The sequence below is a fragment of the Protomyctophum bolini genome, assembly GCF_963924005.1.
Source record: "Protomyctophum bolini genome assembly, chromosome: 4".
Lineage (NCBI taxonomy): Eukaryota > Metazoa > Chordata > Actinopteri > Myctophiformes > Myctophidae > Protomyctophum > Protomyctophum bolini.
The window spans coordinates 33,703,561-33,731,460 of record NC_137865.1 but is presented as its reverse complement, the minus strand read 5'-3'; the positions used below and the strand labels follow the sequence as shown (position 1 = coordinate 33,731,460).

General features: G+C 41.8%; 2 protein-coding genes across 2 annotated transcripts; one reads left to right on the top strand and one right to left on the bottom strand.

The window, feature by feature from the left end:
• The first annotated feature begins 3,237 nt into the window (after nucleotides 1-3,237).
• Nucleotides 3,238-21,316, top strand: smad3b (SMAD family member 3b). The gene is made up of 9 exons (XM_080762485.1): nucleotides 3,238-3,731; nucleotides 9,607-9,800; nucleotides 10,619-10,753; nucleotides 11,008-11,079; nucleotides 11,588-11,641; nucleotides 14,747-14,959; nucleotides 15,082-15,219; nucleotides 15,357-15,501; nucleotides 19,527-21,316. Exons 1-9 carry the CDS (start codon nucleotides 3,526-3,528, stop codon nucleotides 19,648-19,650), a joined length of 1,281 nt encoding a protein of 426 aa, XP_080618611.1. The 5' UTR covers nucleotides 3,238-3,525; the 3' UTR covers nucleotides 19,651-21,316.
• Nucleotides 21,317-21,400: 84 nt separating this feature from the next.
• Nucleotides 21,401-26,920, bottom strand: aagab (alpha and gamma adaptin binding protein). Its single transcript, XM_080762486.1, has 10 exons — nucleotides 26,748-26,920; nucleotides 26,276-26,466; nucleotides 25,749-25,845; nucleotides 24,162-24,251; nucleotides 23,966-24,049; nucleotides 23,761-23,840; nucleotides 23,561-23,654; nucleotides 23,325-23,429; nucleotides 22,624-22,673; nucleotides 21,401-22,019 (listed from the first exon to the last, which is right to left on the bottom strand). The coding sequence occupies exons 1-10, from the start codon at nucleotides 26,839-26,841 to the stop codon at nucleotides 21,942-21,944; spliced, it is 963 nt and encodes a 320-aa protein (XP_080618612.1). The 5' UTR covers nucleotides 26,842-26,920; the 3' UTR covers nucleotides 21,401-21,941.
• Between the last annotated feature and the right edge of the window lie 980 nt (nucleotides 26,921-27,900).

Here is a 27,900-nt window from a genome sequence, read left to right as displayed (position 1 = left end):
TGATGGCCACTAGATGGTGATAAATCAACTTAATATAATTTCAAGTTGTGTAGTTCTGTTCTATGATTTGAACTAAATGTGATGTGTGTATAATTTATATACAGTGTTATACATACATACATAGCCTACACACACACACACACACACACACACACACACACACACACACACACACACACCAGTGATATACGTATAATCACTATTTCAAACTGTTTATAAGCTATTCTTTCCTATTTTCAATGTGACATAGTACTCCCTGTTTACACATACTGCATTCCCTTTTATTGCACATACATATGTTTCTTAGTTTTTTTAAATTGTTTTCCTTTGACACTTGCTTTGGCAATGCAAACATAGGATTTAGGACAAACAACGTCAATAAAGTGCACTACACATTTGACATAATACCCGTCCATGTCATTTGCCCATCATTTGGTTGCCGTTGCCACTGCACAACATGCCATAGCAAATCCTCTTATAAACCTAACATACCTGGCAGTAAAGCCTTACTACTTTCATTCTGATTCTAAATGGATCGTATGTACACAGACAGAGGAAATGCAAACTTGTCACTGCCTATCAAATGAGGGTCAATTCTGGGAGGCAGACTCTTTAGAAAGGGGAGATGACAGAGAGACAAGCAATGGGGAGGCAGACAGGGAAGAGAGAGAGAGTGAAAGGGGGGGTAAGGAGCTGGAGGATGAGGATTTGAGGGTGTTTTGGTTTTGAGCAGCCAGAGGGAGGGAGCCGGAGGTCACTGCTGTCCCAGATTTGGAGGTGTCACCGTCTGGGAGGAGATTGATGGCTGCAAGCAGTAGATAACAGCTTGCTGTGTGAGGGCAGATTAAAAAGCATGCAGAGATTGTAGGGGAGAGCCTGACCCAACCCTGATTGGGCTGCGGAGTCTTTGGCTGAACAGCCACTTCTCGTTCTAACACACTGAAATTAGCTGCTCAACTCTCAAGCAATTATAGGTTTCCAGAGGGTCAATGTGAGCTGCTATGAATCTCTTCATCATACAATATGCTTGTGAGTTATCATTCGCCACAAAACAATCTCACTTAGTATAGTGATTATACTAGAACTGGGGTATAAATGCATGAGGAAAACATGAAAAATAGCTTGTTGTATACATATTGTTATTTCACAAGATAGTGTTACATTTTTACATTTGTGAAAATAATTATACTTTCCCATTATGGACACACAAAGGCCACATTTTACTATGACCCATACCCTATGCTGTCTAACTTGGTCCAGCGGTCCAGCTGATCGCACCCCTCCCCAACACCCCGGCCTGCTTGGTTCCCATGTACCCTGTGAGTGGTCTATCACAATGCCATTGTTATCCATCAGATTGTCTGCAGTCATTACCTATTCAGCCAGCCATTGTGCCTTTTGTCCAAAATCATTCTTCACTCTGTCCCTAAGACCTTCCTCTGCCTGCTGCGGCCCATCTGCCCCTCCCGTCTGACATGTTCTACAAGAGCCCCCCATGTCTCTCTTTCTCACACACACAGTCACTCTCTCACACACACACTCAAACACGCGCTAACACACGCTAAAACACACTCCACACCAGCTGTCCGGCTCATGTCCCTGGGGTGTGAAAAGGTGCAGGGCTAGTGCAAGCTATCAAAGTAGAAAGTACATACATGGCAGCAGCCACAGTCTCAAATCCCCGACCTGTTCCAGAGGCTTTTGTGGAGAAAGGAGCCTCGGCGTGTTGCTTCTGTCATGTCCTTTTTGACCGTTGAATGCTGTTGAGAAATGTGCTCTTATCATCATCAAGCATATAAGTGACATGACACAGGAAACAGGACAGAGATGATGTGCACATTTATTTTTTCTGGTAATGACATCTCTCTAAAAAACCCTCCCTTCAAGTACAGTATTATGTCTATCAATAAAGTACATATTGTGAGCTGACTTCACTGCAAAACTTACATTGTTTTTGTCATTGCCAGGATTGCCACAATATTTACTTAGCAAGAAGGAAGTAAGAAGCCATGCCAAATGATTGCATAAAAATAGACACTAGTAGTCATTGATGGAGGTTATAAATAGAGAGAAGGAAAAGGGGCCATGATGAGCTTCTGGACAGGGATATTTATAGCATAGGTACACTGCTGTTTACCAGGAGGCGACAGCCAGGGTTGCACTTATCAATAACACCATTAAACCAGACCCCAAATAGCAACATATGCCCGGTCACCCCGTATCTTTCTGCAAAGATGCATCCAAGGTGAAATTAAATCACTTTTATGAGGGGATCAAAAGGATTACTTGTTACAGTATTCTATTTATGGATACTGTGATTGTAAAAACTGTATCATCTTTCAGTGTTGACATATCTCTGATTGCAAATATTTCTTCCCTTTCCTGACAGTATAAGTTTAAGACATTATTTGGAGGTAAGACTTAACTGGGCAAAAGTTAAAACAGATTATATTTTTAGTAGGCCTATGGCCCTGTCAGTCACTTAAATACAATGTTATAAGTCAATTTACCCTATCCATAAGGACAGATATGACACACACATTAGCTACTATGCTGCCGCCTTGTGTGTGAGTAGTCTATTATTGTCTACAGCAGCGGTTCTCAACCCACTTGATTTTGGGTGGTCCCCAGATGACAGTTAAAATATGATTATTTTTGGGTCACAGCCTGAAAAGCTTGAGAACCATGCAGTGGTTTACAGCCCCCAAAACAACAAACACTGTACATGGCCTCTGTGTTTGTCTGAGTTAGTGTAAATAAATGACAATACTAAACCTATTTGCCCATACATCGCTTTCAGTGCCTGTTATAATGGACAGTAGGCTACAGCATCCCATCAGCAATTTCTGAGCTGACCGAGGAGGTGCATGGGTCATTCAAACACAGTGGAACTTGGAACCTCTATCAAATTACTCACAGCTGCCTGGCCACAGAACCAGCGGGAAATGACCAATTGTACCTTCAAAATAAAAGTATATATTGTATTTTAAGAAAAACAGAATTAAATAATAAATACTATTAGGTTAGATTGTATATTCTTACTGAAAAAATCATACGTGTAGGCTTGTTTGCATTCAAACAGGCAAGGCTAGAAATTAGAATAAGAACAAATAAAGAAACAAAGAACAGCGGCATCGCAAATGAATTCGGCACAACACAGGAAGTGGTTATTTCTCTGCCTGGTGGTTCACTTGGTCTCATATGACGCTGTTGTGTTGCCAGCCGGTGGAAGGAAGAGAAGGGATACATGGGAAGGAAGGCTGGAAGCTCCATTCAACTCAAGTTGAACGGATTGTGGATCCAGTGTGTGCGGATGTGTTGTTAGTGCATCTGCCGAGCAGCACAGCAGACTACTAAAGAACCCTGGCGGTGTCTGGCACCTTTTCCCCTCTCCCTGTATTTAGTTAGCTAGTTATCTAGCTGGCTGAATAACTTGTTATTACATGCGTGTAATTTTGTAGCGACATAATTCGTTTAGAATTAAATCAGAAGAGAGTAGAACCACACAACCTAAAAAACCCGCATATGATGTCTATATTACCGTTCACTCCCCCCATCGTGAAGAGGCTCCTCGGCTGGAAGAAAGGAGAACAGAACGGGCAAGAAGAGAAATGGTGCGAAAAGGCTGTTAAAAGTCTGGTGAAGAAGTTGAAGAAGACGGGGCAGCTGGACGAGCTGGAGAAATCCATCACCACACAGAATGTGAACACCAAATGCATCACCATACCCAGGTAACATTAATTGCCCTCTCAGCTATATAGCCATGCAGCAGCAATGACAGCATGGAGACACATTCAACCACGTTATTTAATATATAAACACGATACGTTCCACACTTTCTGTAGCACATTTATTTGCCGGTATTCAAGTATTACTATTATTACATGAAAGTATAAAATGAATTAGCATTTAGCTAAGCATTTATAGCTAGCTAATAAAGAATAACTGCTAATATTAATGGTAAACTGGTGTTTTTATGCGATGACCCAGGTAACTTAGTGAACTAATATTAGTATTAATTCGATGATGGCAACTATATATTCGGTGTTGAGGTAAATATAAAAACATTTCAATTGAAGCAGTGATCAGTGTGTTGTGTGCTGCTCGCTACGGCTAGCTAGCTGTCATACAGCTCTGTTTGAACGGTGCAGCTGGCGTTAGCGTAGCGTTAGCCTGTCTATACTAGCTGCTATATGTGATTGTCTGTGAACTGCCTTGATCATGCTCGTAAGGTAAATGTAGTTATTTAGAAATGTTACTACTACAGTGCACTTGCACTGATTGATTTGATTCAACAGTTTGCAGAATTACAGTACATTTCAAGCACAAACTCAATACAAAGACTGTTAACTGTGAGTGGACGACCCAATAACGCATTACACTTGTTTACAAGAAGGTCCACCTTGTTCAATTCATCAAAACATTTAGAGACGTAAGCTACAAATAGACACTTCTATATAGCCAAAGAACAGAACAGGAATTCGTCATAATCGATCACAAGACTGTTGCGTTTAATTAATAATAGTCTACATTATTTATTTATTTTTTATTTGAAAAATGTTGACTGAAGAATAATTGACATGCCCTCGGCCTGGCCGGCTGGCCTGGAGTCAAGCTAGTCTGACTGTATGGATGGGTGGACCGTGTCTGATCTTATAGCCGCTCTCCTCCATTATGGTAACAATGCATTTATAGCGGCTGTCATCCGTTAAGTCTGTGTTACGTCACAGTCTGTCTCAGTTTACAACCTTAGAGTATATATGAATTAATATATATATATATATATATATATATATATATATATATATATATATATATATATATATATATATATATATATATATATATATAATTAATATATAATCAAAGTTTACAACCCACCACCGCACACAAGTGTGGTTTATATGATGATCATTATAAAATGGCAAAGCAAATATTAATACAAGTGATAAGAACTTCTCTGCTTTTGTTGTGGACATTCTTCTAGCGGGGCAGTTTCAAGACATAGATCATTAGATCAATATATAACTCTGAAACTCCAATTGCTTGTTTGAATAGACAGAAAACAATTAATGTACAGTAAACACCACGAGGTAGTGGTACAGTCAGACATTTAGGCTTAAATTATAACAAAACGAAAAAAAAGTCCTTCATTTCATCAACACTTTATCAATAGTTATTATCTTATTTTAATTGTAAATTGTGTACTGTACACTACAGTACGTAATACGTATACATAGTCAGTCACAATTACTCTTTTAGTCTGGATGTTGTCTTGACTGAGTCTTGTCTACAACACTAATAAGAAGTATAGGAAGATTGCTGAAATATCTGAAAAAGTAAGCTCCACTGTCCTTAATACATTTCATAGTTCATCAACTTTTACCCAGGATAGTAAATGTAGGTCTGCTCACACATGCGGGGGGCTTTGACTCGGAGAGGGCTGGGACAGTGTTTAGACTAGTCATCGTGAATCATACGTAAGCTTAAAGGGATAGTTCAGATTTATTTAACTTAAGCTGTATGAAATACTTGCCATTAATTAAGTGGTTGCAACTGTATTATTCGATTGCCCGAGTCCCGTGGTGGGAGTTCTGCTCTGGTTTTGGTGAAATATGAAGTAGTTCCGGTCATTTTGTGGGGTGCACTGGGGGCCACGCATTAAAAGTAAATTAATCCATAAAAATTGTAATCCATCAATTGTATTGTTGACCTATTTCTAAAATATTAGTGCAACTTTCGTTCATTTTTTACCCCTCTATCTCACGGAACTATGTTGTTTGTGTCCATATCACTACGCCCCAAAAAGAAATCATGTGATAAGAGGGGTCAAAGTTGAACGAAAGTTGCGCTAATATTTTTAGAAATATGTCAACAATACAGATGACGTTAGTTTTGTGAATTAATTTACTTTTACTGCATGGCCCCAGTGCCCCCCACAAAATGACCGGTTTTCACAATGCCACGTCAGACTTCCCGGTCCTTCATTGCCATCCCCAGTTCCTGCTTAGTGATACAAGTGTATTGATGACATCAGGGAATGACAGTTTTCTACCTCTGGTCTGCTTTGAGGCAGGATTCCAGAGATGAAGGGAAGATATAACCTCATGATCAGCTCTGTAGCAGTGGCCAGCAAACTGTGTTCTTCTGAATCGGACTAGTGAAGCAGCCGACTCCAGTGCACAGGCGGTACTGAACCGCCTGCGCACTGGAGTCGGCTGCTTCAAATCAGCAATGAAGAGGTGGGGCTTGGCGGACAGTGCAGCATGCGAGTGCGGCGAGCCTGAGCAATCTGCCGAGCACATAATTAACACCTGCCCCCTGTACAGACTACAGACCTCCTTCGGAGGCCGGCCTCTTCCACGTGGGACCAGAGACAAGGGCGTGGCTACTCGATACTGAGTTTGACATTTGAGGATGATACATGAAAGAAGAAAGAAGGACTAGTGAAGAAAAGATGGGTGGCTCTTCCAAGAGAGATTTTGCACTCTCATTAGAAGGCGGGTGTAAGTGCCATCCAGCCGTTTCTCTAAGTTCTTTGAAAATGTCTCGGAGCCATAGAGTAGAATCGGCTTGATGGTCGTCCTAAATATTTTAACTTTGAACCTCTTACTATGCTGGGATGACCAGATCTTATGCATGTCATTGCAGGCTGACCAGGCCATACCCTTCCTAGTTTGAAAGTCCTTTTGGGAAGAAGATACTGTATATATGAACCCAAACACTCGTAGTCATCAACATGTTTCAAAGGAGTGTTGTTAAGTGTTTTGATAATGTGATTATTGTTGGATTTGCATATATTTACAGTTTTTGTCTCGTTGAGAATTTGAGATAAAGAGGCCTGCTCAAGAGACTGAAGGAGACCCTGAGCGTACTCCCAAGGATTGACTGATAAGCGCGATGTCATCAGCGAAGTTAGTGTCAGATTTAGCAGGATGACGAGAGCTTCTCATTGATAGTATCAACTGACATACGAAGAACATACATACAAGAACATGACTTATACTTCAGTCATACCAGTCCAGACATCCATAAATGCGTATTCATTCATACAGTATAACTGATGAACAAGCCGGCCATCGCATACTTCATGTAGCAGTAGCAGTCTGTGCGGGTTGTAGCTTACACCGAGATGAGGTTGCTCAGTGCTTGGGAATGTCCTGTGGGCCCTAGGGAGGGCGTGGGCCACTGTTTGGTTTGTGGTTCACTTCCAGCACGCACAGAGGCTTGAGGGGAGCCCGTGCCTGGCTATATTAGTGTGGGATTAAAGTGTGAGTGACTCTATACTTAACAAGCATGCTTTGTGCTGCACTGTCCTTGCATCCTCTAATGTGGTAGACAGAGTGAGAGAGAGGTCAGCATTTGAAGTGGCCACCTGGTCATCATGGTCGGAAAACATCGGAAACCTGGTCGGAAAACCAACAAACGGGACATCGCTATGCTAAAAGTCTGTGTTGACATTACAGAGGTTAGATCAGTTTTGTGCCACATTTACTGGGAGGTTTGGTTTATTTGGCCAAAATCCATCTGCCACATCAATGATATGCTCCTCTTATTTGAGCTTCACTATTAGGCTCTGTGCATGACTGTCAGGTTTGAACCTGAAACACTTGAAGGTGACATGGTGTTGTGTGTTTCCAGTTCAAATCTGAAGTCTGAATGAAGACTGAGAACGGGAAACAGGAATGCCACCTTCTGGAAAAGGGATGTAGCAATGTTATCTAAACAGTAGGGTTGTTAATTAACAGAACATATATATATATAGAAATGCATATTTAGAACCAATATATAATAACTAGTTGGTAGAGGCATATAATGGAACTACTAGAACAATATGTTCCGAAAATTACATGCAGCACAAGTCACACGCTATATTATGATATCTGATGTCCTAGATGGAATCTAGTCTTATATCAAGATTACCGGTATATTGATTATATTGCCCAGCCCTATTTGGGCTGGGCAATATAATACGAGCTAATAAGTAATAATACAGGCTAATAAGAGATTTCTCCTAGACCTAGAGAATCATGATGGAAAGCTAACAAATTGGATCTGATGAAAGCACAAAGTATAGATCACTGTCAAATGTGTCAACAGCAACCCCTTAACTGTGGTGGAAACAATGAGCTCACGCAGTCCTCACTGTCACATTTGTCCCAGTGATTTGATGCCAGACCATTAAGTTGGCCGAATTTTATACTTATACTATAGGCTCCACTGGAGATACTCTTTAATTTGGATTTATGTTCTGTTTAGCTCTGTTTAGATGAATTTGACATGACCAATATGTGACTACTGCTGCCGGTGCACTTACGACTATGTAATCAAGCTCCATGGCCTCGGCTAGTTAAGCTCTCTGCCTTTTCTTGAGGTATCTTCTAAGTGTTGACTTGATTACTGGTATCAATTTTGTGCCATGTTGTGTGTTTCTGTTTTTGCAATTTCCCATGACATCACTGCCCCCCCTATGAATGACTGCATTCAAGCAAATCTTGCTAATAGGAGAAGGGGACAGTCAGTGCCCAGTAAGACTACTGGGTACACTGGTATAGGGTTTCTAAACTCCCACTCAGTTACTTAGTCGGTCACTCAGGAAGGAGCTGTCTAGGTAATAGGCGGGCTGATGAGGTTTGGTCATGGCAGGAGCTGAGGCTGTTACAGGAGATTGCGGGGGTCTAAATTTCGCCCTCATTTTCCCCCTACTGCCAGGGGAGACAGAGCCACGGTGAGGAATGAGAACCATATGTTGCTCTGTCTGACAGTTCCACACTGACTGTGCTGTGCTATTGTGGGCTTCAGGTTGGGATAGAGCCATCACCTCACTGTGCTCTGGCAGTAGTGTAGGGATACAGTACAGACAGTCTTGGCAGATGTGGTTCCATGGCACTGCCGATGGCCTTGCACCTCACAACCACATCAGTCATGTGGAAAACCTAATAAAAACCTACAGGAGGAGGTTTCAGCACTTTCTCTACATTGGGCCTTGAGGCCAAGAAGACATTTTCTGTATAATCATGGCTGCTTGAATTATACTTTTCTAGGCTGTACATTTGTTTACACTTTTACAGAGGCCTTTTATTTTGTACAATTTTAAGTTTAGGCAATAGGTACAGGCCTGCTTTTGTTTGTATTCCAAAATGACCTTATTAGTTGGCATATGGTGTTTGCATTTGAGACGGTCCATATGTAAGGTGATGTTACCCTGACTGGTGCCGCTGTGTGAGGAAGGCTGGGGCCGCGCTTGGTGCAGAATACGCTCTTTCATACCCATGCTAATACAGTGAATGAAAAAGTAAACATTACGTTAGTAGTTTTGGAAAAAGGGTTTATTTTGAGCTGGTCCGTGGTAAAGAAAATACCATAGTGTGCTCTGCCATCCGTTAGTGTTTATCCTCCATATTAGTGAGGACTGATGCTTTTTATTGAATAGCTGAGAACCCACAGTGACCTTATCTCCCCTCTTATAGTTAGAACCATTGCTCTCAGCTTGGTTCATCACAATCCCTGCTTATTTGAATCAGTTGTTATAAATCCCACAAATTACCCACAAGAGTTTTGAACCCCATCAGCTGTCTCATTGGTGTTGTTGGTTGTGCTCCCCAGGTCTCTAGATGGCCGTCTGCAGGTGTCGCACAGGAAAGGTCTTCCCCATGTCATCTACTGCCGCCTTTGGCGTTGGCCCGACCTGCAGTCCCATCACGAACTGAGGGCCGTCGACCACTGCGAGTTCGCCTTCCACACCAAAAAGGATGAGGTGTGCGTCAACCCCTACCACTACCAGAGGGTGGAGACACCAAGTGAGTGTACACATGCTCATATACTGGAAATGTATTTTGTTTTTACCAGCTGCTTTAGCTGCTGGTCAAACACAGCTCATGAAATGTTGACGACCTAGTCATATTAGCGATCTAGTCTTGAAAATCTGATTGGCTGCCTCTTCTGGCTGCCCTCTGGCCAATGGGACAGCAACCAACGGCAGTCCAAACATACACGCTCTGACACTAGGCATATGTGTGTAGACGACAGGCATGCACGCATGCATGTGGCACGCATGCATGTGGAAATTATACGCACGCATGCATGTGGAAATTAAACGACAGCCATGTGATGTGGACATTCAACAGTTACCACACGTCACATTTATTTCTCAACCTGCACAAATGCATGTTGTTCGTCTATTACATACACGCCTCAGTTACCATGTGCTGTTTGCGCCATGTGCATACATCTTTGAAACTTCATTACCGAGCCACTTCGTGAGCTTGTTAGATCTGCTATTTACAATAGAACATCTAACCACGGCTGCAAGTTTAAAAAGGGGGGGGGGGCATGACAAATGCACAACGGACAGCACTTGTTTATCATCCTATTCTTGTTCATATTTAACATTTAGGTTGACATCATGCTATAACTTAGTAATTCATGTAATGAATAATGATAATATAGCAGCAGCAGCCTACTATACTATGCCAGTCAACTGTCTTCCTTCCTTGTGCATTGTGTGCAACGCGATGACAGCAGCTGGTAATAATATGACTATGTTATAATTTCTTGTTTATTGTTCACCAAATATAGTATACGTGATCAACATTTGTGTGTCTTGGTCTCTCTCCAGTTCTGCCTCCCGTCCTGGTCCCACGGCACACGGATATCCCCACAGAGTTCCCGCCGCTGGATGACTACAGCCACTCCATCCCCGAGAACACCAACTTCCCAGCTGGCATTGAGCCCCAGAGTAACTATATCCCTGGTGAGAGGCAGCAACGCACTAATTCTCCAAGCGAGGACACTGACTAGTGTACACTGACATGTACTAGCTTGCAAATGATTCAGGAGTTGTTTAGAGTACGTTCAGCTAGGGTGTTGGCTGGCTTCACAAAGTCACAGTGTATTGGATACATTAACATTTGCTCTGTGGTTTGTTGAGGTTAAGTGTTTGTGTGTAATCTGTGTGTGTGTGTGTGTGTGTGTGTGTCTGTGTGTCTGTGTGTGTCTGTGTGTCAGAGACTCCTCCACCAGGCTACCTGAGTGAGGATGGAGAGACCAGTGATCAGCTTAACCACAGCATGGACACAGGTAGGGCATGTCAATTAACACTTATTGTGCCCAGGTCGGTCTGGAGACGTCTTTAGGTCCTTTTCAATTATATAAAACCTGATCGCTAAAATCCATTTTAACATGCGAATGGCTGCGCATGCACGCAGCCGTTCACTTCCTTGTTTACGGGCAGACAAAACTAGCTATTATCTCTAAATCTACAGCGCTCTCCATGGTTTTGATCATAACGCCAATGTTCTGTCCAATGTTTCTGACTTAACCTAGCATCTCGTTTGGAATATTCACGCTTCTAAAGAGAGATCAGACTTGACAGTGCAAGGTAGTAATGTAAAATGATACCTCCCGGAGTCCCGGTTTTGGGGAGAAATGGAAGGCGGGGCTTTTCAGAGTAAAATCTGCCTCTTCTGCTGGGCACTCTAGCGCCTTTATTTTGAGATTCCGGGGCAGTGTTTTTAATAGACAACACACATCAGTAATGTAACTGTTAACAGTTGTGCATTAACCCGATCTTCACTTTCCTTTTCAGGATCGCCAAGCCTGTCACCGAATCCTGTCTCACCGGCAACTACTAGTAATCTCGGTAAGCCAACACTTTGATGTGCCAACACAGGGAATTATTCATTTTACCAGGTAATACTAATTGAAAGCCTACAGTCACCCTACAGTCACAACTAATACATAACTAATACTTGTAAGTTATTGCTGACACATTTTCATGATGCTGTAGTTAACAGATAATCTGAATTAAAGATTATTATTATTATTATGTAATCAATTATTAGTAATCAAGAATACCAATAATCAATATTCATTTGTGGGCATTGGGCAAAATAAAATGCAATGAGTGTGTTTACAGTTCCCCATATTTTAAGTATTGGGGTTAAATACAACCTCCATGATTTTACTGATGATGTGGAGGGGGGAAAAGACAATATCTTAAAATAAAAGCAGCATACATTGACTGTATCAAACAGGCACCAGGTACACACACACACACACACACACACACACACACACACACACACACACACACACACACACACACACACACACACACACACACACACACACACACACACACACACACGGCGACCCCACTGAAATATCATTCATCAGCAGTAAAATCAGTTCAACAGCTTAATGTCTGTGTGTGCTCTCGTTCCCCTGTTGCTGGATGGTTCTCTGTGTTCGTTGGAGTTGGCACCTTTTGGTGCGAACAGTGGACACCGGAGGGGCAGAGTAATCGAAATACTGGGCACCTTTCATAAATTCATTAGCTATGCATAGAAGTGTAACAGAAATGGTTAAATTGACCAATTATATAGGGTTAATGAAGAATTAAAGAATAAATGTGCTTTAATTATAATATGGTCGAAAATATAGTAAAGTATAAGAAAAGCTAATTTACACAATTGTAATATTGCATATAGGAATGACATGAGTGAAGAGTCTAAATGACGCAAAACTTTTTGGTGTAACAGACCGCTCTCATTTAGCAGATAACCAGGTAGATGTATACTGCCCTACAAAGCTACGTTTTTGGACACACCATCTTATTTGTGTATCCGTCAAATTAGCCTTCGTGATTTTGGGGGATAAACAATTACCGGTACCTCAAGAACAGATATACAATTAGTTGTAATATCACTTTGGCTTTGTAGGGCAGTATACTACTATGTACTTGTTTATCTCACTTTGGCTTTGTAGGGCAGTATACTACTATGTACTTGTCTTTGTAGGGCAGTATACTACTATGTACTTGTCTTTGTAGGGCAGTATACTACTATGTACTTGTCTTTGTAGGGCAGTATACTACTATGTACTTGTCTTTGTAGGGCAGTATACTACTATGTACTTGTTTATCTGTAGTGCAGTATACTACTATGTACTTGTCTTTGTAGGGCAGTATACTACTATGTACTTGTCTTTGTAGGGCAGTATACTACTATGTACTTGTTTATCTGTAGTGCAGTATACTACTATGTACTTGTCTTTGTAGGGCAGTATACTACTATGTACTTGTCTTTGTAGGGCAGTATACTACTATGTACTTGTTTATCTGTAGTGCAGTATACTACTATGTACTTGTCTTTGTAGGGCAGTATACTACTATGTACTTGTCTTTGTAGGGCAGTATACTACTATGTACTTGTCTTTGTAGGGCAGTATACTACTATGTACTTGTTTATCTGTAGGGCAGTATACTACTATGTACTTGTCTTTGTAGGGCAGTATACTACTATGTACTTGTTTATCTGTAGGGCAGTATACTACTATGTACTTGTCTTTGTAGGGCAGTATACTACTATGTACTTGTTTATCTGTAGGGCAGTATACTACTATGTACTTGTTTATCTGTAGGGCAGTATACTACTATGTACTGTGAATGTGTGTGTGTGTTGAGATAGAGAGCAAGCAAATGAGAAAAAGGGAGAGTGAAATTGTCATGTGAGTTTTGTAACTTAAGTATACTCTTATTGACAACAGCTGGTAGGTTAGGTGAGTAAATGATGAGGAGAGAGATTTCATGAGATTTGTAACCTTAGTATGCTCTTTTTGACAACGTGAGCTTGCTCTTTTTACTTGAGGAAAAGTAATTTATGTGCTTGGTGAAGGAAATGCTTTTGTACTGGAGCTTGGGACCTTCCAGCATCTCTCCTACAAACACAGAAAATAGTGTTCATTGGCTATTTACTCATTGTCCACAATCCACATTTTCCACCAATCCAGTAATGCGAGAAATTGTTGCCAGACTACAAAACTGTACTTCTGGACACTTGTCACTGCATCTGAGGAGTGCATGCATCTCTTAAAATAATAAATATTGGCACGGATAATAAATATTGGATTGATTTTAATCGGTGGCAGGATTATATCTGACGTGTTCTTCCGGTAACTGTTTAATTTATTTACTCACTCTTTACTCAGAGATATAGCGATATACTGTATCAGCACAGTGATGGTGTCTTGACCATAGGTTGTAGTGTCATCTTGAAATCTGTGAACAGACTAACAGGAAAATACAAACTCACTTCTGGCAGTATTTTTCAAGTGCTCAGAGGATTTACATTCTGAATGAATTGGAAGTGTCTTTTAGGGAGTGAAAGTGTGCTCATGAGAGTGAGAGCGAGTGAGACTATAATTACAGTGCGTGTGTGTGTGTGTGTGTGTGTGTGTGTGTGTGTGTGTGTGTGTGTGTGAGAAGAAAATTATTGAGTAAATGAGAGATGATAATATACAGGGGCAGCCCACTGGGTCTGGGAGGCTGAGCCCCAGGGCAGTAACACAGGAAGTATAGTATGAATGGAGTCTTTGTCTGTGGCCTATCGTAGTCCTGTGGAACGGCCAACTACAGACAGCCCAAGGTAATGTAATAATGATAATATCCTGTTGCCCGGTTATTCTATATGTGTGGAAAGCCACCGAGGGGGAGTCATTGTAAGGAAAACTTGATAAACAGGCACGTCACCTGACTGGGGGACATGCAGGTCATGGGAAAACGCCTCAGAGGAAAGTTCAAAGGGAACACATTTATCAGCATTGAGCATCTCCACATGGTTGTTTGCCCTCAGACCTTTTTGAACTGCTTTCGCAAGCCTTAATTCCTGTCTCACAGACCCCTCACTGTGTTCACCCACTCTACTTTCTGTCTCTCCATCTTAACCCCTTTCCTGCTCTCTTGCAGACTTGCAGCCTGTGACGTACTGTGAATCTGCCTTCTGGTGCTCCATCTCCTACTACGAGTTGAACCAACGGGTGGGAGAGACCTTCCATGCATCGCAGCCCTCCCTCACGGTAGACGGCTTCACAGACCCATCAAACTCAGAGCGCTTCTGTCTGGGCCTGCTGTCCAACGTCAACCGCAACTCGTCTGTGGAGCTCACACGCAGACACATAGGTTGGTATTCTGGTTTAATTTCACACGGACACCTACATACAGTAGGCCTCGATCTAATGTGTTTTGTGAAAAGTAAACATTTACAGTGGCACTGAACTGGTCTCTATTGTCCTGTCTCTCAGGACGGGGAGTGAGGTTGTATTACATCGGGGGAGAGGTGTTTGCAGAGTGTCTCAGTGACAGTGCCATCTTTGTCCAGAGTCCCAACTGCAACCAGCGCTACGGCTGGCATCCGGCCACCGTCTGCAAGATCCCTCCAGGTCAGCTTGAGAGGATGCACTACACACTGACTGAAGTGACCAGGGCATGACCAATTATGGCACTCATACTGTGGGCTTCTCAAACACAAGTAAACTGAGTGTGTGTGCAACTGTGCATGCATGTGTTTGTTTCTCAGGCTGCAACCTGAAGATATTTAACAACCAGGAGTTTGCTGCCTTGCTGGCCCAGTCAGTCAACCAGGGCTTCGAGGCCGTCTACCAGCTCACTAGGATGTGCACCATTCGCATGAGCTTCGTCAAAGGATGGGGAGCAGAATACAGGTAAATTAAGACCTTTCACTTGAATTCAACTGCCAATGGCAACTTTGAATACTGCTAACACATAATGAAGCCTCTGGGAATGTAAATCTGTGATTGATTTGTAAATGAAACTGCCCACAGAAAGTTTGGAACTTTGGTCGATTATTTATCCACTTCAGTAATACCAATTGGTATTTTATTTGATGTATAGTAAGTATAACTTGTACGGAGTGCGCAATCGTGGAATGAGCAACACAGCTAAATGTGTATGTAGCACCCCCAAAGAATTTGCCAAATTCCCCCAATATGCTTCTGTTAGTAATCGCTCTAGTTTTGAGCGATCCGCCAGTCACAGGTGTGTTAGACTAGAGTAGCCTATTCTTTTTACCCCCCTTTTCTACCCAATGGTCAATGGTGTCATTATGCTAATTCATTCCTCCCCACACACATTTCTGTGTACTCACCTGCCAGTGAGGAGCCCCCATCGGGACAAGATAGAGCATTCGTCCTACTCCTCCCGCCCAACACTCCCCGCTGACAAGTGCCGCCCCAGCCCGTAGGAGTACATGCAATGACATAATGTTGGTTAGACATACCAACAGTCCTACAGTCATTAGTCAGACAAACCCGTTCTGTGGGTTAAAAATCACCCGTGCTGCGGATTAAAAATCACCCGTGGCTCCCGACATGCGTGGCACGTTAAAACTATTCTGTGCTGCGGGTTACAAATCACCCGTGGCTTCCTGTGAGGCACCAGTGCAATGGGGCAAGTGGAAGCTGCTGTTCCGTTACGCAGAGTGGCAGGCTGGCAGCATTATTTGGTGTTTGTACCATTTCCAAACTTAGGACCAAGTTCCGTGAGATAGGTGAAGTCAAAGGAAGACAACACCACAAGAAGAGTAGCCTATGTTTCACTGAGGAACCATAGGCTTTCTTCCAGAGATTTACAGGCAAGATTTGCACAACGGTACCAAAGACAGATGTCAAAGTTGCAGGACGCATGCTGGCCACACCTGCCAGTAAATGGTACCAGCGAGTTGCAGGACCCATGCTCAGGTGCCAGTCACACACCTGTGATCATCATGCTCAGGTGGTGCAGTAGTAAAGTCCCTGCCCACCACCACAGGGGTTGTGGGTTCGAATCCACCGTAGAAATGGGGGGCAAAGATTATTGGCTACTCTAAATTTTAGAAGAATAACACTTGCGTGAAGTGAGGGGTGCCCACTGTATTTAATTATTTATATCGGCCACATGACGTCTTATGTCGTTAATTGGTGCTCTAAACAAACATTAAAGTCCATAAACTTGGCTGGCAAACGATTTACATCGTAAATGCTCTAAAGTCTAAACAAACACAATGGTGCCGCTGGGGATGCTGTGGGCGCTGGGGGCTTGTTCCCTCCTCTGTGTCATCAGTGCCCATACCCAAGGCGGGATTGGCGAAAGGGCCTTGCTGTGTGGAGTTTGCATGTTCTCCCCGTGTCCCCTAGGCCCTAGGGGACACGGGGAGAACATGCCTAGGGTAGGTACCTACCCACACATGCAGTAATCCTGGTCTCTAAAACTACCTCCACCTGGCCAGCCGGAAAGCCTGATGGAGGGGAAAGGAACTGGTTGGAATAACGTGTTCCTTCCACGCTCTACGTCCGGCCGGGGGAACTCTCCCCTGTCGGGTGAAAAGAAGCAGCACTCCTCATGCATAGAAGGAAGCATGAAGTCAGTCCGCTGCCCCCCTAGGTTGGCAGAGGAAGCCTCCCACTGTACACGTTTAGCTGTATTGCTCATTCCACGATTGCACGCTCCTTACAAGTCATACCTCGTTGTAAAGGTGACTAGTCAACGATAAAAAATATATAAAATACAATCACAATTGGTATTATTGAAGGGGAGAAATAATCAACATTACTATTTGCCTTTCCAGAGTTTTTAATGGGGAGGAACCTCTGTACATGATACATAACCGCTTGCTGTGGGGTTTTTTGGACAAGATAAAACATCAATTAAGTTTAAGCAATGCAAGTTTTAAAAGAATAAGATTAAGGCATAAGGCTTATCTGTACCGAGGGGAACAATTTCAAACCAGGCCCAGCATTTCATTTAGAAAGAAATTGATATCTGCGTACCAGTGGATATTGTAGAACTACATCATATTTATTCAACAGTGGAATATCTAACCAAAATGTTATTCATATCAGCAGCCTGAAATATCATTTTAAAGATGTTGAATAAGCAAATAATTTGCAACTACATTTCCATCTACGTGATTTAAAAAGCAGAGGCCTGCGATGACAGCTTCCTTGGTTATGTATGCAAACTGTCAGCTATTTACCAAGGTTGAGTAATGGCAGCATCATTCTTCACCGTTCTTGGCTCAGAATTCTACAGGCTTGAGCAGGACCCTGACTCAGTAACTATGACCAGGGCCCTTTCCGCTCTCACCCTGCACCCACTCTTCTCACTACTGCTTACATAAACAGAGTGGACGATGAGGGAAACTGTCAGGCTGTGCAGTGCATTCATGGCTTGAGTAATCCTCTGGGTGTGGGGGGGCCTAAAGGGGCCCCTCAGTGAGCCTGGCCCTCTCTGCCCATGGTTCTTCTCCTGAGAGGAGCCGTCACTCTGTAGACACTACAGCATGTGGAGCCACTTACAGCCTGGCTCTGATTACACCGCACAACCCACTCTACCTTTCTCACGGAGGCTCCCTATCTTCTTTTCAGAGTTTACTCTGGTGGGCCTGTCAACTTTTCCTACCTTTTTCTTCATAATTTGTTTGCGCATCTCAAGATGTGCTTTCTTAATGACTTCTTTCCTCTTACCACAACATATTGGTCTGTTTACATTATAGCATTATATTTATTTGTCTCTGCCTGTCTGAACCTACTACTAACTACGGAACCTAGACAAGTCAATCAAATATTCCTCAACTTAGGGTGTCTTGGGTGATACCCTCTGACTCATTTAATTAAGGACCTATATTTTTTCATTAGTTTATTTTCCTGCAGACATTGAGTTACAAGTGTCACTGCATTTGAGATGGCTGAAACATGTCATCCGTGAGTGGTTGATCACAAGCTTGACACTGAGACGCTATGGGTGGTGGTTGGGCTTTGGTCTATATGGCCAAAATGTGTTTTGGGGGTGGGGGTCAAACAAGGAAAAAGGACAAAGAATAAATGGATATTGTGCACAGGCAGCCAGCAGACTTGGGGGAGAGGGAGTGGTAATGATGGGGGAGGGGGTGCAACAGTGGAGACGGCAGGAGAGAGTTGACTAATGGGGGAAGAATGCAGAGGAGGCATGCAGTGGCGGAGGGGTGGGAGAGAGTGAGAGGTGAACGCGTTCAGACACCATTTACAACGGGGATTCCCACTGGACACTGTGGCCAGTGTTACATTTCTCTTTCTGACACCAAATACCCCAGAGAAGACAAGAATCCTGGTAAAAGCATGCATGATGTTAGAAATGACCAGTAAAATTGGGCTTGTGTGCAGAAGAAAGACGCATTATGCGTAGATTTTACCTTACAAAATAAAGTAAAATCAAGTCAATTAAAGGTAGGGTAAGTTATTTTGTTTGGTTAGAATAAGTGTAAAAAGTGTTTGCTCAGTAACAGGAGTCTCCATGTCTCTCCGGCTTTTTATTAAACAGAAACTGCATTTTCAGGTCGGGGTACCAATTTTATCAAATCATTGATCACTGGGTCAGGATAAGTGATGACACAAAGAAATGAGAAGACAAAATTGGAAATGGAACACTATAAAAAATAAGCTGATAAATGGCTACTTTCTCCTGATTGGCTGACATTTTATCACCCACCTGAAAATGTATTTTCTATTTATTAGAGAGCTGGAGAGACAGGGACACCCCTGTTACTGAAACACAAACCTTTTTGTTTTAACCAAACAATCACTTAACCCTACCTTTATTTGAACTTAAAGGCAGTGAGTGATAAACTCTATACGTTTGTGTGATGTTCTGATGTATTTTGTATGGACATAAGATTACATTAACAAGGATGCCCTTCTCTGTCCCCGTCCTCCAGGCGTCAGACAGTGACCAGCACCCCCTGCTGGATCGAGCTGCACCTCAACGGGCCTTTGCAGTGGCTGGACAAGGTACTTACACAGATGGGCTCTCCCAGCATCCGCTGCTCTAGTGTGTCCTAGGACCACCCCACCCACATGCAACAGCCAACACCACAAATAGGAAAACAAGACATTCTTTTAATGTTAAGGAAAGACAAGAGACTTGCCTCACCAGATCACCTGCATCCCGCATCAACCACCCCAACATTTCACCTCACACACTGTTAAGCACTTTCCTTGTAAGGGTAGCATTTCATTTGATGGTTTTGATGACTCGTATGTTGTTTTTGTTGTCTCATGCTGAACGGTCAGTCATAGCATGTTAGCGGTAGGTTTTAGAAGGCTGAGCATATTTGACCTATTTCTCTCCCTTCATCGCACATTCAGACAATGTTGTCTGGACATTATGTAATGTTGCCTTTATCGCAGTTTGATAAACGCTATAAAGGTTTTCCTTTTTTCCATGTTCTCGTCTTTGTACAGCTTCATCTCTTAAAAACATTTCACCAAGTTTTGTGTCAGCTAAATTCTATTAATCTTTCAGCTAAAGCTATTGTTTATTTTATACTACAGTAAAGTGGTGTTTCACTGTGCCCCCTGCTCCTAGCACTCGTTATAATTGTGAAGAGGGAGGCTTGTTTATCAACTTAACTTCATTTTGAACATAAAATGACATTATTTTGGGTAGTGATTAAATAACTTATATATTTGTTAAATATATATTAATATATAATTACTTTACCCATACTGATAAATGTCTATATTAACAAACTTGTGAAATCCTAAAATTGGTATTTTAAATGTTTATAAGCAAGGAAATAGATAATAGTGCCATTGTGTTTTTCTTGAAAAGAAACCATTGTATGAAAACTATTTTGATCAATGAAAGAGACATTTTATAAGTTATTTTTGCATACTGTCCAGCATGGGGAATATATTTTTATTATTGCCCCACTAAGATCATTGTACATAAATATTTATAGCTTGCATTGAATTGCGGCTGACCTCTTGGCATGTAAGGAAATAAATACATGAACAGGCAGCCGTTTGATCTATCAATTCAAACCAGAATCTACTTTAAAGAAGTGTGCCCCTGCAAACACTTCCAAAGATATATTTTATTTTTTGTGCAGAGAAAAGGGAAGGAAGCGCAAGTTCCACAGGTCAGGTCAGAGGCCGCATTTCTTAGTATCATGACCTGTACCATTAATGGAAAAGGAAATTATAGAATATGTGACAAATGTTTGGACTTGAGCACTGTGTGAACCCTGTGGGTAAAGCACGCACTAACAGTGTAAACACAGTGTAAACACCTACACCATTTACCCTACTGGATGCTATGGTTAAATTACGCATTTCCAACTTTGTGTTGATCCATTAAGCTCTGGTAGTAGTGGTGTTTTTTCTTGTCCAGTGATTACAGTATATCCCACATTAAATTTACATTGCTACAATATAAGGCATGTGTAATCTGCTAGATGTCTTTGAATAGTGTCTGTCCAATCACCATGTGAATATTGCACTTATAAAAGACTGTCATTGAATCTATTCAAAGCAGTTACACAGTGCTAAACTGAACACTGTGTACAACAATTCTTTAAGTAGTTGGTAGATCTGTAATTCTATTCCTTTGTACCGTTACTTAGTTTGTGCTTTTTGTTCCAAGTCTTATGTATGTTTTGTTAAATTTATTTTAAAATGACCATTGTTTTGTTATGTGACAATTTAATAAAACTGTAACAGTCAACTCATTGTCATCGACAATAAATCACAGGTAAGCTTACAGTGCGTCAATAGGTTTCACTTTTGCAAAACGCACAGATCAGTGAAATAAATTAAAGGTGTCTTTAATCAACATTATGTACACTAAATGTCTTACAATTTATTTACTTTTTCAATTGGAACGCACACATGTCACTTAGAAAGAAATGTGACATCTGTGTCTACACATGGACAATCCACCATACAATTTATATTCAATGTTTTACTTTCACTTGTATCACCACAAAGCCTTCAGGTTCACAAAAGAAAAAGCGCAGCCAAGGATCCAGACGAGGCGGTGAGTTACGGTCCTGTATAACCAATGCACTTCAAAACTGCCTCTGGTGATGATGCACTTTTCAATTTCTTCCAAGCAGCTTTCTGTCCCTGATAAGGAAATCCAACTGCGTCCCATTATACTGCAGCATTGCATAATTTAATATGAGGAGACGAATGGCCCACACAGCTATAAATGTCACAATGTACCACCTTTCAGTCTTTCTGCAATCCCTGTGCTAGGAGCAAGTCAAAGGGTGCTGCATCTTCAAAGGGCCCCAGGATAGCTCTGATGGACCATGGGAAAGGATGACTCAGTCACCAGCACCGTCTGTCTAGCTCTCCTCTCCTGATGATAAGCCCTCTATCTCGTCTTCGTCTCCACCAATGGCCATCCAAAAAGCTTTTGCAACCTGGAGAACAGATTAGGCAAATCGTCAGATGGGGAATTCTAACTCAAATTGCATAAACATGTTTCTTGTTGACCAACATACAGAAATTACTATGCCAAAAATGTCATACCCTGGGAATAGATTAACCTTGTGCCATCAGACTTTCCACTTTGGAGGAAAGCCTGGTCTGTGTTACTATTATCGCCCGTTTAGACAATGATTTAAAAAAACCCCATAGTTTGTTTTGTTTGTTTTTAATCTCGCCATTCGCTATGAGTTGGAATAAAATATGGATATACCAAATTAACTATTCCAATAAGTACTTTAAGAAACTTGTCGGATTCATACCACATCAAGGCTTTTATTGGATAGGCCCTAAAATTATGAGGCAGGGAATTGGTTTGGGGGTTACGGCCTGATGACTAACTAACAACATGACGTAAGTTAACATTCGAGACTTCCGCATGGGGTCAGATTCGGCCAGCCAATCAGGACTAGGTCGCACAAAGGTCCTCATAGCCAACAGCGATCATAGCAACAGCGATCATTTGCCAGGTTTCACCTGGCAAAAAGAAGCTCAGAGTCTGCACACAAACCACTACCACAACACTGAACATTTGCCTACCTTTTCTGCATGAACCTTTCTCTGCTCATGGGGTAAAGATGAAGCTTTGTCTGGAAGTTGTAAAACAGAATGTATCTTCATGTCAAAGAAAAACAGCACCTACTGCACATACGAGTACACAAATATGAGAATAGTAATGCTGTAGGTGAAACATCCTGTGTCTCAATAGTTACTGTCCAGGCTTCCTAACTCAATAATTATATTGTCGCTGTTGGGCAGAAAGCAGCTATCTCCATTTTTCAACTTTGAATAAATCAGTGCTATTTAACACTCTTTACTTATGTGTGTCACTGCAGATTTTTACAAATAAACTGAAGTATTAAAGCGCTTCTGACTAAATCTAACTCCATTGGGTCCTAACATTGTCAGTCAAACCACCTAACTCTGAGTATGTCGTTTTTTCCCATCATTGATTAGACAGTGATGAAACATTCAAGTATCTGACAATGTAGAAAGTCACCGTACCAACTTTGAGGCAGTATTGCGTTCTAAAAACTTGCTTTGTTTTTATTTCCTAAAAAGAAAGTCATTTGGACATAGCTGGTTTCTGCCGGATGGCAGAGATGTGTGTAATTGTTCTTTAGGACCCAATTAAATTTACAATTTGGACATACGTGATCACTATCAGCTGACTGACGCATTATAGATTAGATTGATAGAGCAGAGGGATGAGTGTGTGTTCCTTCCCATTTACTGACTACCTTTCATCTCTTTTAGTTTGGTGAAGAGACGCTCAAAGTTCTCCACATCTGCATCCCCTGCTGTTAGATTGGCTAGTTCCTGGATGTCCAAATCAATCATTGGATCTAAGAAAGGAAACAACTGGTAAATCATTATATCACATGTATTGGTACAGTGCCTACAAGGATGAACATACCCTTAAAATAGGTAAATATATTATCCTCATTTTGGTACATATAGGCAGTGATTCACTCACCAACTATTGTTTCCACCTGTGTGTCTGTGTTGCAGTCAGTCTCTGTTACCTTGGCATCCTTGTCATTTGCGCCCTCTGGTGGCAAACTAGAAGACTGTTACAGAAATTGCTTTGTGAAAATATGTTCAAACATGGATTCTCACTTGTTAAATCCCCCCGGTTTACATTTAAAATCAGTAATAACAAAAAATATGACTGACTGTTGGGTCTTGGCAGCTACGTGGGTTGTTATGCCTGGAGGCCACAAGGTTACTCATTAGGCCAAATCCCTGGTTGTGTTCTGGGAAATGGAGATGTTCTGATATTGACTGAGGTATGCATGTCTACTACACCAACAGAAAAAGAAAAAAAAACAGCAAATATGCTGAATTCTGTATAAAGAGATGTGCTGTTATGTTATCTCACCATCCTTCATCTCCATATTAGACCACACATTGGCATTGAGGGCCTGTAAGATTCTCTTTACTCCTGTGGACTCCGGGAAGTCGTCTGGAAAATGCAACCACAACAATATAAATAGGAAAGCAAACGTAAGACGAATATGTATTATGAATGTAACCAATCAACATCATTCATATTGAATGATGCCACCCCAACTCACCATCTTCATCTGGCAACTCTTGAGGATTGAGCTCTACTAGTTCAAAGGCGTGACTCAAACACCACTGCTGTGCTTCATGCCTGGTAACCCCTATAGATTGTGAATGAATAGATTTGTAAGTTGCAACACCCTCCGTTGACACACGCCCATTCATCCAAACAGAAAAGTCTAATCTGCTTGTATTAAACAACGTTAAACTCACCAACATTGCAGTTGTAAGGCAAGCTTCAAGTACGGTATCCTCTTTCAATCTGCAACGCGTTTGTTTAATAAAAATCCACCGTAGACATGTTATGAGCTACATTCTGTTAAGAAATTCCGTGCCGTGATACATTTTTCAAGTGTTGGAGTTTGGAAGCACTCATTTTCATTGACGTATCGTGCTGCTGCGTCCTGCATTATGTGCAAATTTGGTGGTACGCACTACGCAGGAATGTTGAGTTACTTCGGAAGAGCGCTTCCAAACTCCCAACACTTATATATAATATCACGGCACGGAATTTCTTAGCAGAAAGTAGCTCAGAACAAAAAAACATTGCATGCACCTGGGACGTATCCTCAGTGATGTATCCAAAGGTCATCTGGGTTTCGAGTCTTGCAACACCATACCCATCACTCTGGTGACCCAGCCGGGGTAATCAAGTCCCGACTTACGTCCCAGTAGCTACCCACGATCAGTTCCGTTAGGGAAAGACCAGGGCCACACAGTCCACCGCTCCCAAACTACTCTGCCGGGACTGGGAGGTCACTGTCCGGGCTCCTCCTACGTCTCACCAGGTCCACGCCTGCTCTCACCAGGCCCAGGACCTGTGCGTTGCACCAGACTCCCAGCACTAGACACTTCATTCAGGAGTGGCTGAGCTGAAATAGTTCCGCAGGCTCCACCAGCAGGGGAACGGTGGTACTGCAGGGTGCAGGCTCCACTTGCGACTTGAATGGCCCTCCTAAAGGCCATGCCGTGGGCTGTAGGGCCTCCTCCTCACGGAAGACACAGTCTGGGGCGCCAACTCATACTGCTCCCGGGTGCCGTCTACATTCCGGCTGTCACCCGTCTCTCTGGTGGTCACCAGACTATATACCCGGTTGTCACATAGTCTATTCCTATGAGTCACTATAAATGAACAACTAACGAAAAAACATTATATCATGTCTAAGGTGGATTTTTATGAAACAAACGCTTTGCAGATTGAAAGAGGATAATTCAAGCATGCCTTACAGCTGCAATGTTGGTGATTTTAACGTAATTTAATACAAGCAGATCAGACTTTTCTATTTGGATGAATGGGTTGTTGCAACACTAGATTGAGATTCAACCAATTATTACAAAAAATATCTAGTGTTGCAAATTGCAGCTACAATGTCACATGAGGGTGACACACATTATCAGCACACAAAGAGGAACTTTGCTTGCACATACTGATTAAGGGCGAACATACTTCTTCTGCGCGGTGAATAGCGAAAATAGCCGATCTACTTAAAAGCTCACGTGCTGTGAGTTTGCTTGTAGATTGTCTATTTTACAGTCAAATAAAAATATCACCTATAATGACATGCCCAAAATAGGGACACCAGGTTAGGTTTACTCACCACTTTCACAAACTCTGTCACACACCAGAATGAGCACCTCTGGTGTTAGATCCTCCACCACAGATATCCAGGGAGAAAGCTTTTCCAAACCATCCTTCTGTGAACACCACATGTGACATGCACAACATTGCATAGCATAAGCCGTTTTAGCCCTAGAATGGCTGCTATTCCATACACTCAAACTGCATGCATTTTATATACACAGCCATAGCACTCAATGCATTTCCGTACGGCGTAGAGGGATCCATTTAGGTGGCATTCTATTTCATTGTGCTCAGCTCTGCATGCACTCCAATGACTCCATCATATGTGCATTTGATGCACATATAACTACACTTTTCCACAAGAGATTCTCAATGACCACGTCCTCATCATTACGCGACATTCATAGCAGCACTAAACACACCACAAATGGAATGCTTCCACGAAAATGTATCGAGTGTTCTATGGCAAAAGACATTAACTAAAACAAATATCAGTCATTCTAAAGCTGTCTACGAAGTCAACTTCCTGATGCAGGAACCTACCGATGAGCTGTCAAAATAAGCTATGAAAGCTTGCATGGACTGAGCAATCTCTGAAGTCATCTGGAATGTGCTTGGCACTGCACATAGACTGACATCCGCTGTGTAGTATTTGTTGTTGATCGTCCATGGGTACCAAACCACTGACTGTTCTTGCTTGGAGGGCTCTGGTAAACTTTTTGGATTGATGATGTCTAAAATAAAGGGGAGGAAAATGTTCTTCTGTCACACGAGCAATTGACAATCTAAAACGGGCTACATAACAGAAAAGTAATTACTGTAAGAGGAAAAACTACTCAAGTCAACAACATTGTATTTACTGTTTACTTCCGCACATATCACAGTGTGATGAAAACATAGCGTGTCATTAATTAATAACACAATAACAACACATTATTGTCGACCTATATATAATGTCCCATCAGCGGTGCCCGTCAAGTACATTTCCTGCAATTTCAAGCTTTTATAAACATACGTTTTATCAGCTCTTCTTCCTTAAAAGATACATCGCAGCTTGTGATGAGCACAGATGGAGGTGTGGTTGCTGTGTCTTCTTCACACGCGGACATTATTGCTGCGTTTATACGGTTAAATTAGACCAGAACCACCTAGAAGCTATACTAACATGGCACTAGCTAGCATCAGCCTTCACCTTTCAACTATGAACCGACATGTTCTCTTCCGGTGCGTGCAGATATCTGAAGTAAACGCCTCATTGGCCACTGGGGCCGCTCGTCTTGCACAAATTAGGTATGGAAGCTTGTCATCATAACTCCACTGCAAGAGGTACTCGACTATATTACTGTAAGATAAGATGTTTTCGTACGAAACCCTATATTTGTTTATTTCACCAAATACCCCATATGAACTGCTGCATGACTACACCAAACTGCTTGCGAAAAATCGAGAATTCAGCATTCCAGCTGATGAATTTGTGGTACGCTGATGTAATCGAACAGCAGGTTTATTTGATGAATTGAACATGGTGGACCCTCTTGTAAACAAGTGTAATGCTTAATTGGGGTCGTCCACTCACAGTTAACAGTCTTTGTATTGAGTTTGTGCTTGGAATGTACTGTGATTCTGCAAACTGTTAATAAATATTTCAATCAATCAATCAATGAGGTATATCTACAAGTGTAGTTTTGACCTGAGTGGTGACCAGCTGGTTAAGTTAATGTGGTTCATTTTTGTCATGACATTTGCCAAATATCTTTGAAGTTCGAACTAATTCTAAAGTTTTTTTTTTCTTCATTTTTTCATTTTTTAAATAGCGAATATATTCGATCTGCAAGCTCACATCAATAAGTAAGCAGAAAACAATGTGTACTTATGTCCTCTTTTATTTTCCTGGCCAGACTAGTTTACAAATAGTGTTTATTGTTTAAGTATAAGTATAAGCTGCTGTCTCTTGGCTCTCTTCATGGCATTCTGTCTGTAGTTTGCCTCACAGTGCAACGAATCTGCCAGCTGGAATTGCTGGATAGATAAAATGACGTATATGACTTGAAGTGCGTCTTGTTGCCATGGTTAGAACAATGTTTTGAAACAGCTAGATTTTTACGGAGTGGCTCTTTTGCGAACTGAGAATGTGGATGCATAGTTTTAGCTAGGTTTTTAACTGCATG